This window comes from Aulostomus chinensis, chromosome 22, assembly GCF_037954235.1.
Source record: "Aulostomus chinensis isolate RoL2024-O1b breed Wild chromosome 22, RoL_Achi_v1.0, whole genome shotgun sequence".
Classification (NCBI taxonomy): domain Eukaryota; kingdom Metazoa; phylum Chordata; class Actinopteri; order Syngnathiformes; family Aulostomidae; genus Aulostomus; species Aulostomus chinensis.
The window spans coordinates 932501-945000 of record NC_141341.1 but is presented as its reverse complement, the minus strand read 5'-3'; the positions used below and the strand labels follow the sequence as shown (position 1 = coordinate 945000).

The following is a 12500-nucleotide window of genomic DNA, read 5'->3' as shown; positions in this document are numbered from 1 at the left end:
TGTGTGTGTGTGTGTGTGTGTGTGTGTGTGTGTGTTCCTCTCACTACACGTGTGCTTTCCATCTTGACATCACTTGACTTTTAATCTGATGGCAGATGGATTGATGGTCAGGTGGGTCCCTGGCGCTGCCACTAGATGCAGCGGCTCACCACCGCCTCTCCTCTGTGCAGCTGATCTTGCATCACTACCCGTCTTCATCATGGCGTCCGGGTAGTGCAGCGGCCGGTGGGGTTGTCTTGTGACATGGGGGCAAGGAGCTGGATGCTTTTTGTCGCCCCCATCTGGTTGGGTGTTGCGTGTCTGTGAGGGGGGCAGCTGGCTTAGGGGATGTGAGCTGGTTGCAGCTCTAGCGCCTCCCCTGGTGGGTGTGAAAAGCCCCTTGTCACCAGTATCACTGGAACAGTGACCACTCCTCACTGGGCCACGGACCTCGGCTGCATCTCTCCTTCACGTCGTTTCTGCCACCTCTGCTCCGCCCATCAAACAAATGGAACTTCAACCTTAACTCATCCAGACCTGTCTGTGGAGGCCCCGCCTCACGTTGATCCAGTATTTGGCTGAGGAGTGTTGCGGAAGTTAAATGTTGGCTTCCGCCTGATTTGTCGGATTGCCCCCCACAAAGGATGTGGAAGAATTCCCGTGACCTCTGCTGAGCCTGGCTCACGTCTGCTGTGTGATGGCGTTGAGGATTTTTTTGGTGGCCTCGAACAGTTGCGGGTGAATGCGCAGAGCTAAACATGCACGCACACGTCAACTGGATTTGGTCGGTGGAGAAACCACGACCACCACATAGCTTCGGTCCTTCACCGTGGTTTCTTTCTTCCAGCCTGTTTGCGCTGTCCGTCGTCATCAGAGATCCCCTTCGGTTTGCTGTCAGCGTCTTCAAGTATTTCCTTGGGTTTGACTCGTTTGTCAGCTGGGTTCCCTGTTGTTCCCTCAGGGGTTTCAGGGCTGTCAGCCAGACACATTTTCATTTTTTGACCTCTAAACTCTCCTCCTTTTCATGATCACTTTTTTCTTTTACACTGATTTCATTTTTTCCATCACAGGCTTGGACACCTCCTTCCCCCGTCTTCCTCTCTCCTTCACGTTTGTTCTCTCCCACCTGTTCATCCTGAAATTTGTCCTCTTGCTCTCGTTTGTCTCCTCCTGGTCTTCGTCTGTCTGTCATGAGGTCTTCGTTGTTCTCTGGTGTGACCAGTAGATGAGCGCCGGGTCGCGTCGCTTCACCTCACCTGGTAGCCGCCATCTCCTTCTATCAGCATCGCCTCTGTCAGGGTTTTGACAAACGTGGTGCCTGCCCTGCTGTTGTCTGTTAGCTTCCGTGTTTTAGACCGAAATCTGATTTAGTTTTCTGAAAATATTTCAAAGCTTTTGTTTTGACACCAGAAGGCATCAAGAGTTTGATTTCTGGTTTGTTTCATGGTTCACAGTGAAGGAGAGAAAGAGGCGTGCAGGTCAAGGAGCGGTGGCTCTGACCGTCCATCCTCAGTGTCAGGCTCCGCCAGCTCCACTCGCAGTACTGAACTATTTATGCCGTGATTGCTTGGCAGATCGACTCAAGGCCGTTATCCTGTGGTTAACTTTACTTTTTCATGCTGCTGAGTGTTCTCATTAAAGAGCGTACGCCTCCGTACCTGCTTACCTACCAGACGATGGTGTGGTTTGTGCTGGTCTTTTGCCAGTTCCTGTTTTAATTTGAAAAACCTCTCCCCTCCTGCGTGTGGGTTAGCTGTTCTTCACCCGTTTCTCTTGTTAGCTCGTCCGTCCTCGGCAGCCTCTACCACGGGTCTCCTAAACAGACGGCTCCTTCTGAATGCGCTTCATCCTCTGCTTCATCCGTGTGGTCACCACCCTCTTAATTAGCGTCCAGTGTTTTTATCATTTTTGTGAATATTTGAGTAATGAATCAAACGACTTCTGCTTCCATCTGAGTTTGGGTTCGTCTGTAACCACGAAGTCTGACTCAGCGCTCAGTGATTTACGTGCTGGGGCTTTGGCTCCACGTCGTCAGTGTTCAGAGAGATTTATGTCCCCACAATATGAAGAATATCTGGCACTCACAGCTCAGTAAATAAAACTGTGAACTCCTGGAGGAGCAGGAGGCGACGCGGTGAAGCCGGTTCACCCAGAGACCAACGTCCCACGTAGGACGCGGCGTTTCTCTCCCCCGCTGCAATGTTGAGTACACAGTTCCTTTACTGGTAAGAATAAGCAACAGTCCAAGTTTCCGTTTACAATTCTAGTAAAGTAAAAGTAGAGAAGTATTAGGGTTTACTTCAGAATCAACGTCAGTGTACTCCTTGTATCTGATACTTGAGTGTTCAGTCTGTCAGCCACTGACCTGGAGACCTCCTGCTGAGATGATTTTGTCCTCCAGCAAAATATTTGAGTAACTAATGGTTCAGTTGATGGAGTGAAAGTACAAAGTCCCTTAGATATTCATGTAAAGTACAGCTACTTGAGCTGTACTTGAGAAGTACCAGTTAACGATGTTAAAATAAAACCAGTGGTTGTAACAGAGACAACATCACGCCAGCAGTGTTCATGCCTTTGAATATTTTCCACATTCACTCATTAGCATTTGTTCATTTTCACGATCTTGTCATTGGGTTTGCTGCCAGCTGACCATTCGATTATAATTCATCTTTTTATTTGTTTTTTTTTTTTGTTTTTTTTAGTAAAACGTTCCTATTTTTATCTCGGGCTTTGAAAGTTTTTATTTCTTTATTTTAAACCATTATGAGTTGAGTCCCGCTAACCATGTTCTTTTCAAGGCTGACGTGTCTTAGCAACAGAAAGAACTCGGCCTCCTGAGCTTCCTGCGTGTCACCTGCGTGTCACCTGCGTGTCACCTGTGTGTCACCTGAGTGTCTCTGGTTGTGTGCAGGCGACAGGTGCAGCAACAGGCTCCTTCTCCACACAGGACGGTGCTTGAAAATGTGCTGAAACTTGATGACCTCATCACAATCAGTTATTGGAGGTGTCAGCAGGTGCATTTTAGGAAAACGTGGACTCTTCGTGGTCAGAGAAGCTCCTACTTCTCTGCACCTGCTTCAGCTCCACGCTGCTACCAGTGCACAGGCGTTTCACTGAATATTCATCCGATTATGAGCTGCTGCGCAGAGACGTGGGGGGCTGAAGTGCCAACGGGCTGGTGTGTAAGTAGGGTAAATGACGCTAGCCTGGACACTTCCCTACTGTCACGTCTAATGCATCAGGCTGAATGTTGAGGACGTTTCAGCATTAACCATCGCTGAGACAACAGCCCCTCCCTCCACCGTCGGAGCTGTTAACCCTCTCAGCGCGGCGCTGATTCACTGGGCCTGACGAGATTTATGGTGGCAGTGATGAGGTGCGTTGATCTACGAGTAAGTCAGGCTCATCCAGTCAGATCATTCCAGCGCAATGCAGAGGAACAGCCGCCTCCCGCTCCAGCGGCTGAACTCAACAACAACCACAAACAAAGGAGTCAGGAGTCGGTGTCCGGTGGAGGTTCCGGCGCAGGAGCGTTGATCTGGGTGGTGCCACTTCTCAGCCTCTCCCTCGACTCCTTCATTTAGGAGATATCTATCTATATCTATATATATCTATATCTATATAGATATATATAGATATATATACACACACACACAGTGTATATATATATACACATATATATATACACAGTATATATATATACACACACAGTATATATATACACAGTGTATGTATATATATATACACACACACTTATATATACTGTGTATGTATATATATATACACACACATATATTTACTGTGTATGTATATATATATACATACACATATACACATATATACTGTGTATATATATACACACACACATATATTTACTGTGTATGTATGTATATATATATATATATATACATACACATATACACATATATACTGTGTATATATATACACACACACACACGTATATATATACGTATATATATGTATGTGTATATATATATACATACATATGTGTGTATGTATATATGTGTGTGTGTATATAAAAATACGGTATAAGATAGACAATAGACTCTTCAGTAAATATATAAACACAAGATTCAGGTCAAATGAAATCACTACTAAAGTTAGCAGTTAAATGTTGGACTTGAATGCTTGATGTTACTGCAGAAGAAGAGTGTCCAGATGATTGTTCCTGCTGGCCTCCTCCTCCTGTTCCTCCCCCCTAAGTGAGGAGTAACAGATCCTGGTGGGAGGAAGGACAGGAGTTCTTAAGTCTGTCCTACATTTGGGGAGGAGCAGGCTCCCATGGTTATGGTGACGGTGTGCAGGGGCGGCTGACATTGTCAAAAATGTCCAGCAGTTTGTCCAGTGTCCTGCTCTCTGCCAGCGTCACCAGTGAGTCCAGCTTCATGCCGACCACAGAGCCTGAAATGTCCGGCTAGCTTAGCCGTGCCAGGGCTACCGGGCAGGTGAGATCATCTACTGAGGCCACTTCCTGTCACGCCGTATCAGAGAAATCCATCTGAAGTGGGGAAAGAATTTTGATTTTTTTTTTTGCCAAGACGTAGCACACGTTGAGGTCTGGAGCAGCGGTCGTTGCTCTACAGACGGCAAACTTTGAAGGAGAACTGAAAATACACCAAAATTCCGTTTACTTCCTAAAGAAAGCTCATTTATCGCTGACGTGTTTGCGTAGCTGCCCCTTCGCTTTAGGATGTTCCTGCTGTGCATTCAGAAAATAACTTTTGCAGCAGATTTTACATAGAACGCTGATGGTGTGATAGCAGGCTGAGCTACCAGGCTCAAGCTATCGTTGTAATGTTCCAGGAGTATCTGCCGCATCTCAGACTCTTAAATCATCTCTTACAAAACAATGATGCTCATCAATTGGATGACAATAGCGTGAAGCGTTGGTCCCGTTGACAGCTACGTCACTGGATCAGCCCAGTGGGACAACGAGAGCTCGGTTTTACAGACGTCTGCTGAGCCATGTGAGCATTCGTCTTGAGGAGGATGCTTTGTCTCAACCTGGAAACCTGTTTCTCTCCACCAGCATCTGTGTTTGTTGTCTCCTATCATGAGAAAGTCCCCTGGTACAATGAGAGGCGTCCTGACACGAGCCTGCACTGATCGATGCGCAGAGCTGTGACCAACTCATATTTGAGGTGGAAAAGTAGAAGTCATGACTCACTGATGTGTCGTGCAGCAACACAACATGTTAGCGGTTTGCCACCTCTGTTCAGTAAATTGGTGCAAATTGCCCTCTGGAGGGGATGCAGTCTTAAAATAGGCAGGTGAAATGTGGAGGGAGGAAGGTAAGAACGGGGAAGAGGAGGAGGGAAGATTCACCACCATTACTGCTACAGCAGAGAGATGCCTGGGACAGAGTGCCTGAGGGAGATCCGACAAGGGTCAAGACCCAAAGACCCAAGAGGTCATGACCCAGATCTTCTCTGAAAGCATTTTCACCATTCATATCAGTTCAGCCAGCACCAGATAGAAGACAGAGACCCTTCTCTAGGGAGCTGAGACCAATGCTACGTAGCTTAGCACAATGAATGGTAGTGGGTGGGAAGTGTTAGCATCAGCTAGCTCAGGTTCAGGATGGTGGTGTTGACCCAAGTTACCATGGAACATTCGACGTCTCCAGGTTCTGTCACACTCATGTTAATGACCACGCAGAGGGAAACGACTCATTCTGAAAGGTGTTGTGCTAAAAAAAAAGTGTCCTAATTTGAGGGAGAAAAGCCTGTTTGAGTTTGTCGAGGTTGAATGAAGCTACAAAATTACAGCAGCGCAGAAGTCTCTGAGTCTGCATCCGAGCGAGGCGCCGCAGCTGCAAGGCCAATACCTGCAGGGTCAAAGGTGAGCAATCACACCTCGGGGCCTGATTTGACAGATTGATCCAGGCAAGGCAATTTGACTCAACAGGAGGTCAAAGGTCAGCTGACTGATTCCGTCCTTCAACGCCTTTTAGTTTCCAGCTCATCTGGAAGCACAAAGTCGCTGTGATGTCTGTCATACAGGACCTGCAGTTCAACCTGGTTGCATGAATGCAACTTTAGGAAAAACAGACATTTTATCACTTTTCAACAGCACAGGAGACGAGCCAGGGTTGTTGCAGCTCTGAGGTGTGGCGTTGGCGCACCATCGGCGTTCTGCTGGTTACATGCCGTCATTGCATGAGGCAACAACCAACTTTGAGCTAGCTAGCAAGTAGCACGCAGCGCACTAGAAGATAAGGCGCTTTGTTGGGTCGAAGTCGCGCAATGACTATGACATTACTTCGGCAACGCCCATGACGATTAGGATTGGCTTAGAGAATACGAACAAACAAGTTGTCTACTATGGCCGGATGATAAGAGGTGGAGCCAGACGTCTCTGCTCTCATGACTGCGCCTCCAAGACGCTTGACATGAAATCAGGATCATAGCTTCTCAGTCTCTGTGGCCAATCAGAAACAAGTTTCAGAACGATCATTTCAGGACACTTTACTCAAAAAACAAACTTAACTGCCATTGCAGTAAGTTTAGTTTGGCGGTGTGGTTCTGTCCTTCCGGCGCACTCGTGGAGTCAAAGGCAGGTGGGACGCTGACAAGGTCAGATACAGGACCTAAAGATGGAGGCTGCGTGACAGACGGCGAGCAGAGGGACGACCAAAGCAGCTTCAACACAAAGCTTGAATATTTTTGACCAGCAGAGAGCATGGAGGGAGATGATTGGCTCCCCAGCCCAAGTGGGCAGGGTTAGATCAGCTGCTGAGCTTCACCTCCTGCTTGAGCTGACATGGCTCACTGACCTTCAAGCGAAGAAACGAGTCTTAAACTGTAGATTAGAAATCGCGCGCGTGCGTGCGTGCGTGCGTGCGTGCGTGCGTGCGTGCGTGCGTGGGGGGGCAGGTGATCGTCTCTGCGTAATACACATTTGTTGTATTCTCTTTCTTTGCTCTGGCTCTTGAGCAGCTCATCATAAACGACTCTCTTCTAGCTGAGATGTTCTTGTCGGTCTCTCTTCTCCTACTACAACATTGTATTGTCATGTTTTCCCTCATTATCCACTGTTCCTCCCTTCCTGTCTGGTGTCATCAGGCTCTGTGGACGTCTGGTGACGCTCCCAACTCAAGCAGTGTAAATAAGTGATACCTCTAATCAATGTTGATGGTTTCAAACGCTGAAATATGGCGGGGGAGGACGAGAATCAAGCAGGACTCGCCGCAGTCTTGGTTTCACAGCCGCTGACTGAAACCCTGCTGCCTCTTTCATCCAACACCTGAGCAGCTGATAATCTCTCACCTGTCATCCCTCCTCTTCAGCATCATCATCATCATCGTCGTCCATTACTCAGGATTTTGTCCCCTGGCAGGACGCTGGTCTGATGACACGGTTACCGTACATAGACACGTCCCGGCCACTGAGAGTGACGTAGAGGTGTCGTCATAGAGTCACTCTTCTGTCCTGGTCTACACCAGACTGTCCTGGTCTACACCAGACTGTCCTGGTCTACATTAGTTGGGGTCAAATTGGAGCGAAATCTAAGTGTATGTACCAAATCTGTTGCTGCTAGCATTAGCTGACGTAGCCTAGCATTAGCACGTAGATCCAGACCCCCCACGCCGCCCCTCCACGACTTCACCCAAGCGCCCAAAAATCAGATGTGTAGAAGCTGGAAGGTCGGCTTCAGTGCCATCATGGGGCTCACGACGTATTGAGGCAATGCCAATTTTGATGGATAACCATCGGTAATGTGATGACAGTCATGACATGGAGTCTGACATCCCACATCCAGCTTTCACCTGATGGACAGGTGGAGGACACACCTCTTTTCTACCGCCTCCAGTATTTTATTATTTTACAGCAGTTCTAGAGTTTCCATGCCATGTGACTGAGGGAGCTTCCGTTGTTCTCTCCTTTCTGGCTGATTTTAACCTGGGCTCTGATCTGTAATAGCTGCCTGCAAGTCTGGGCTCAGGGAAGTAAAGCAGACAAAGGTCGACTGTGGTTCTTCCTCAGGAGCAGTTGCAGCGAATCTTATACAAACACGTATTTCATCTTCCCTGCTCACCTCTCTGCGATGACTCCATGCTAATAAATGCTGAGCTCATCGCTCGGAGCAGGCCAGTAACTGTGTCACTGCTTTCATCCGCCCGCCGACGTCTGATTGGACGGCAGCTCCGAGACGCCACGGAGGAGGTTTGAATTCCGACACTGTAGAGACTTGTAAGGAGTGATACTCTTCTCATTTCCCGTCAACGGTGAATGAAATGACTGCTGAAGAATGCCCTTGCTACACACACACACACACACACACACACACACACACACACACACACACACACACACACACACACTCAGAGGTTAAAACATGCTGGAACCTGAGAGAAATACTCTCTTATCCACCAGGAGGATCAAAGATGCAGCAGCTGTAGAAGCAGCAGCGGTGAGGTGGGAGAGGAGGGAAGGTGTGCGACTGATGCGTGTGAGGCGTTCTGATCTCGTCCAGTGCGATGGCGAGGTGACGCCTCAGGCCCCACCAGACAAACGTGTTTCTCTCCTTGAATGTTTGAGCGTCACTGCGTAGAAAACTGTTTGTGTTGTTTTCACCTTCATCGATGGAAGTGTCAGATCAGGGAGAATCTAATTTTCTCCACTGAGTGGATGAGTTGTGAGCCCCCCCAGGCCAATGGGCCATATAGCTTCAGGTGTCATGGCGTCACAGTAACCATGCCACCTCAAGATGGTGGTGATCCCATCGGGGAAGGGGCTATGTGCCCCTCTCCCTGAGGGAAGCAGCCCTTTATTGGATCCCTCAGCTGCTCATTGTCTTCCTGGCTCTGGTGCTGACCTGGACACTCCCCCTTCAGGAGTAGAGAAGCTCCTCGCCGCTGCGCCTGCTGTAGTTTGGTTGTCTCCCTCAACTTTGTGGATGTTTGTCAGGGGCTGTTGGGATTAAAACCTTCAATAAGAGGCTCATGAAGTGCTGTGTGAAGATAAGAGATTATTAGTTTTTCTCGGGTGGTGCAGTGCTGGTTGGCCTGGCCTGGTTTATCGCTCGGTAAAGTCCAGAGCCAACCGAGAGCGTGGGCTGCCATTGCTCCTCTGCTGAGACCAGGAGCCTCACTCCTCCAGGGTTTAATTATACTGCATTGAACTGAATGAAAATTAACATTTGGAACAGAAGCTGTACATCAAGTTGTCCTAGTTTCAAGCCCCGGCTGCTGCGTGATGTTGTGTTAGTGTTTCTCTCTGTGTTTCTCCAGCTGACGATGAGTTCATGTGTAAGTCGCCAGCCATCGCCGACATCGTGATCCTGGTGGACGGCTCCTGGAGTATCGGCCGCATCAACTTCAGGCTGGTCAGAGCCTTCCTGGAAAACCTGGTCAAGGCCTTCAGCGTGGAGTTCGACAAGACCAGGATCGGTACGAGTCAGACTTAAAGCAAAAGCACGTAGCCGGAGAGATGGTGAGGCAACATGGTTGGAAGTTGAAGGCCCTGCAGCTGCGCGTGTCACACAGGTGACAGATGTTAACAGTGATGCAGCGGTGAACTGTTGTCTCACAAGGGTTTTATGAATCCACTGACATTACACGCTAAGACCTGAAACATGGCGTGTCAGGCACTGACGGCACGGCAGCGGTGGCGGTGGTCAAGAATGACTGTAATCAGCTGACCCTGTTCGCCTCCGTTTTAGTGCAGCAGGTCTCTTTCTATTTTCTCATCATGAAACGGCGCCGTCCTCCGGACATTTTGAAACTCCTTCTGAGCTCCATTCACGCTGCCGACAGCGAGAAGTGAAGGGGCCACCACGGCTGCCTGATAAGCCCCCCGCCGCCAAAGCTGCAGGACGGATTGTATTTCAGTCAAAAGCGCACTGTTGCCCTCTGCCAATTCAGTTATCAGCAACCTTGCCAAAAACTACCATGTTACATTTGATACCATGGCAATGCTCAGATGACCGGCCCAGACGCCATCATCAGCTGAGTCCATCATGAAAATGGTGGAATACTGATGGAGAAATGACCTTATTGACCTTCCCCTTGATTACTCTGTGTGTGTGTGTGTGTGTGTGTGTGTGTGTGTGTGTGTGCGTGTTTGCGTGTGTGTGTGCGTGTGTGTGTAGGCTTGGCTCAGTACAGTGGTGACCCCAGGATCGAGTGGCATCTCAACGCTTACACCACCAAAGAGGCTGTGATCGATGCAGTGAAGAACCTGCCTTATAAAGGAGGAAACACACTTACAGGTACATTGCCGAGAAGCCCCGCCCCCCTCTGGTTATTATGGTCTTCATCACAGGCAGCAGGTAAACCCTCGAGGTCGCCTGGGACACCAGCCAGACCCCCGCTTCACATGTTACACAATGTGGCTTCGGCTAAGGTCGCACTGATGTCATGAGGGTCAGAGCCAATCAGCATGTAGAGAATTGTCAGGCAGTAGAGGGGCGGGCTCGTGTAGGATGTGAGGTTGACACCTCATCAACCTCAGTCCACCATCTCCTCCATCCGTGCTGGCCCTGGCAGGTTTCTGCCAGCGTGACCTCACATCGGCTCTCTTGAGGACCAGCAGCTCAAAGCAGACATGTGTCCCCACTGATCCTGGATCTGCTCCACCTTCCTGCTGGTAAAGGAAGGTTCTGGTGGCTGCTGTTGCAGGATGTGCTGCTGATGGAGAATTGTTGGGTGGAGGTTCATTGAAGGAGGGAGGTGCTGGACCTGCTCTACTTGGACAGAGTCAGGACAGAACTTTGGTTGGGGTTTGGTGCCACACAAATGAACCTGACCTGACTTGACGTCTGGTCATCGTGAGAAAAACTTCACTTTTGGGTTCCGGAGGGTTGGAGGCTGCTGGTTGTCCAGAACGTAGACCAGCTCGTCTCTGTGGTGCCGTTTGTGTGACAGCGTCGGATTCACAGTCCCAGACCTGATCGTGTCTCCAGTCTCCTGCTGGTTTATGACCACTGTTCCAATTACTGTGTCAACAATGGGGATATTCGGCCCCTCCCTCCTCCTACCAGGCCATATTTGGATCCTTCAGTGAAACACAAAACACTCTTTATAGTTTACAGCGTTTTTAACAAGCATGAGTCAAAGCTGGAGACACTTTTATTCTTCATGCAGTTGCCATGTCAAGGATCGAGGTCAGACTTCCTCACGCAAACCCTTCTGACTTGTCTGAGAGTCCTGAGCCTCCATCTCACTGTAATTCCCCTTGATTGTTTTGCCACGCCCACTTTTCAGCACTCAAATCAAATGACCTTCAATGACATGTCCGCCTGTGTTCCTCAGACAACAGGTCATGATTCAGAGGTTAGATGCTCTCAAAACGCTGTTGGATGTGGACGAAATCTCTTGCTGAGAAACTGTTGAACTGTCCAATTGGAAGCAACCAACCGTATGGACAGGGAGTTACTGTTTTACTACTGTCAAGCACCCCTCCACTGCTGTGGTTGGAGTCTTAAACTGTAGACATGGATGCGTTCATGGCATCATTGACATTCTCTCTCCGGAACACCAGGTGGCACTAGGACTTCAATTCAGCTGTGAGATGTCAGGCTGGTCCGAATCTCTTCAAAGATCTGAGCATGTGCGGTCCAGGGAGTCAGTCGCTGAGCTGCTGGTGATGTGACCACAACCTGTCAGGTGGTCTTGGCTCCCCAAACACGTCTTGTTCTTTCGAGTCTTTGGCGGAGCCTCGCGCACCCTTGCTGGGTTACTTAGCTGCAATCAAACTGTCAGGCAGGATTTAACTTGGAACCATTAGCACCATTCATTGACAGTGATGGAAGTCGCTCTAGTTCCCCTCTGACTCCACCACCCTCAGCAGGAGACATCGCTTTGTCCCACAAAGGAAGAATCCAGCTTGTCAAAGCAAAGGTAGAGGAAGTGAATCATGGCGTCTTGACAGGAGGATTCTCGCTCAGTCGCGGTCGCAGGAGCATTTCACTGATGCTTCTCTTCCTTTATCCTCTGTTGGGGTGCTAGCGATTGACAGTTAACTTACGTGTGTGTGTGTGTGTGTGTGTGTGTGTGTGTGTACAGGTCTGGCTCTGACCTTCATCCTGGAGAACAGCTTCAAACCAGAATCTGGATCCAGACCCGGCGTTCCCAAAATAGGAATCCTCATCACAGATGGGAAGTCCCAGGACGACGTGATCCCCCCTGCACAGAGCCTCCGGGAGGCGGGGATCGAGCTCTTCGCCATCGGTACTCCAGTTGTGTTTGGCTGTCTAACACAGGAGGAATGTTTAGTACACGAGAGGCTTGTAAGAGTCGGGGACTTAAATCATCGCCGCTTGGCACCAACTTGATTCGTCAGTGACTTGATGAACAAATAGACTCGCGACATGACTCGTTCAAGACCTGATGACTTCATTTTGTTCATTTTCTGTTCTCATTCTGAAATCTGAGCAAGTTAGATCAATTAAATGAGTAACTATCCATTTAAAGCAGTAAAGTAAATGAATACAGGTCAGGATTGACCCTTGACCTAATTGTAGAAAATAACCTGTTGCATCATCAGTTCCTGTCTGTC

At 48.9% G+C, this 12500-nt stretch overlaps 1 protein-coding gene across 9 annotated transcripts in view; it reads left to right on the top strand.

The window, feature by feature from the left end:
* col14a1b (collagen, type XIV, alpha 1b) overlaps positions 1-12500 on the top strand; it is a 95732-nt gene that overhangs the window by 26082 nt on the left and 57150 nt on the right. For all 9 annotated transcript variants that reach the window (XR_015111373.1, XR_015111372.1, XM_086194297.1 and 6 more), the window contains 3 exons: positions 9233-9391; positions 10093-10212; positions 12008-12172. Coding sequence is in view for 7 of the 9 variants with exons in the window: in XM_086194297.1 (XP_086050423.1) it covers positions 9233-9391; positions 10093-10212; positions 12008-12172 (444 nt within the window). In the remaining 2 variants the exon portion in view is untranslated. The remainder of the gene's footprint in view (positions 1-9232; positions 9392-10092; positions 10213-12007; positions 12173-12500) is intronic.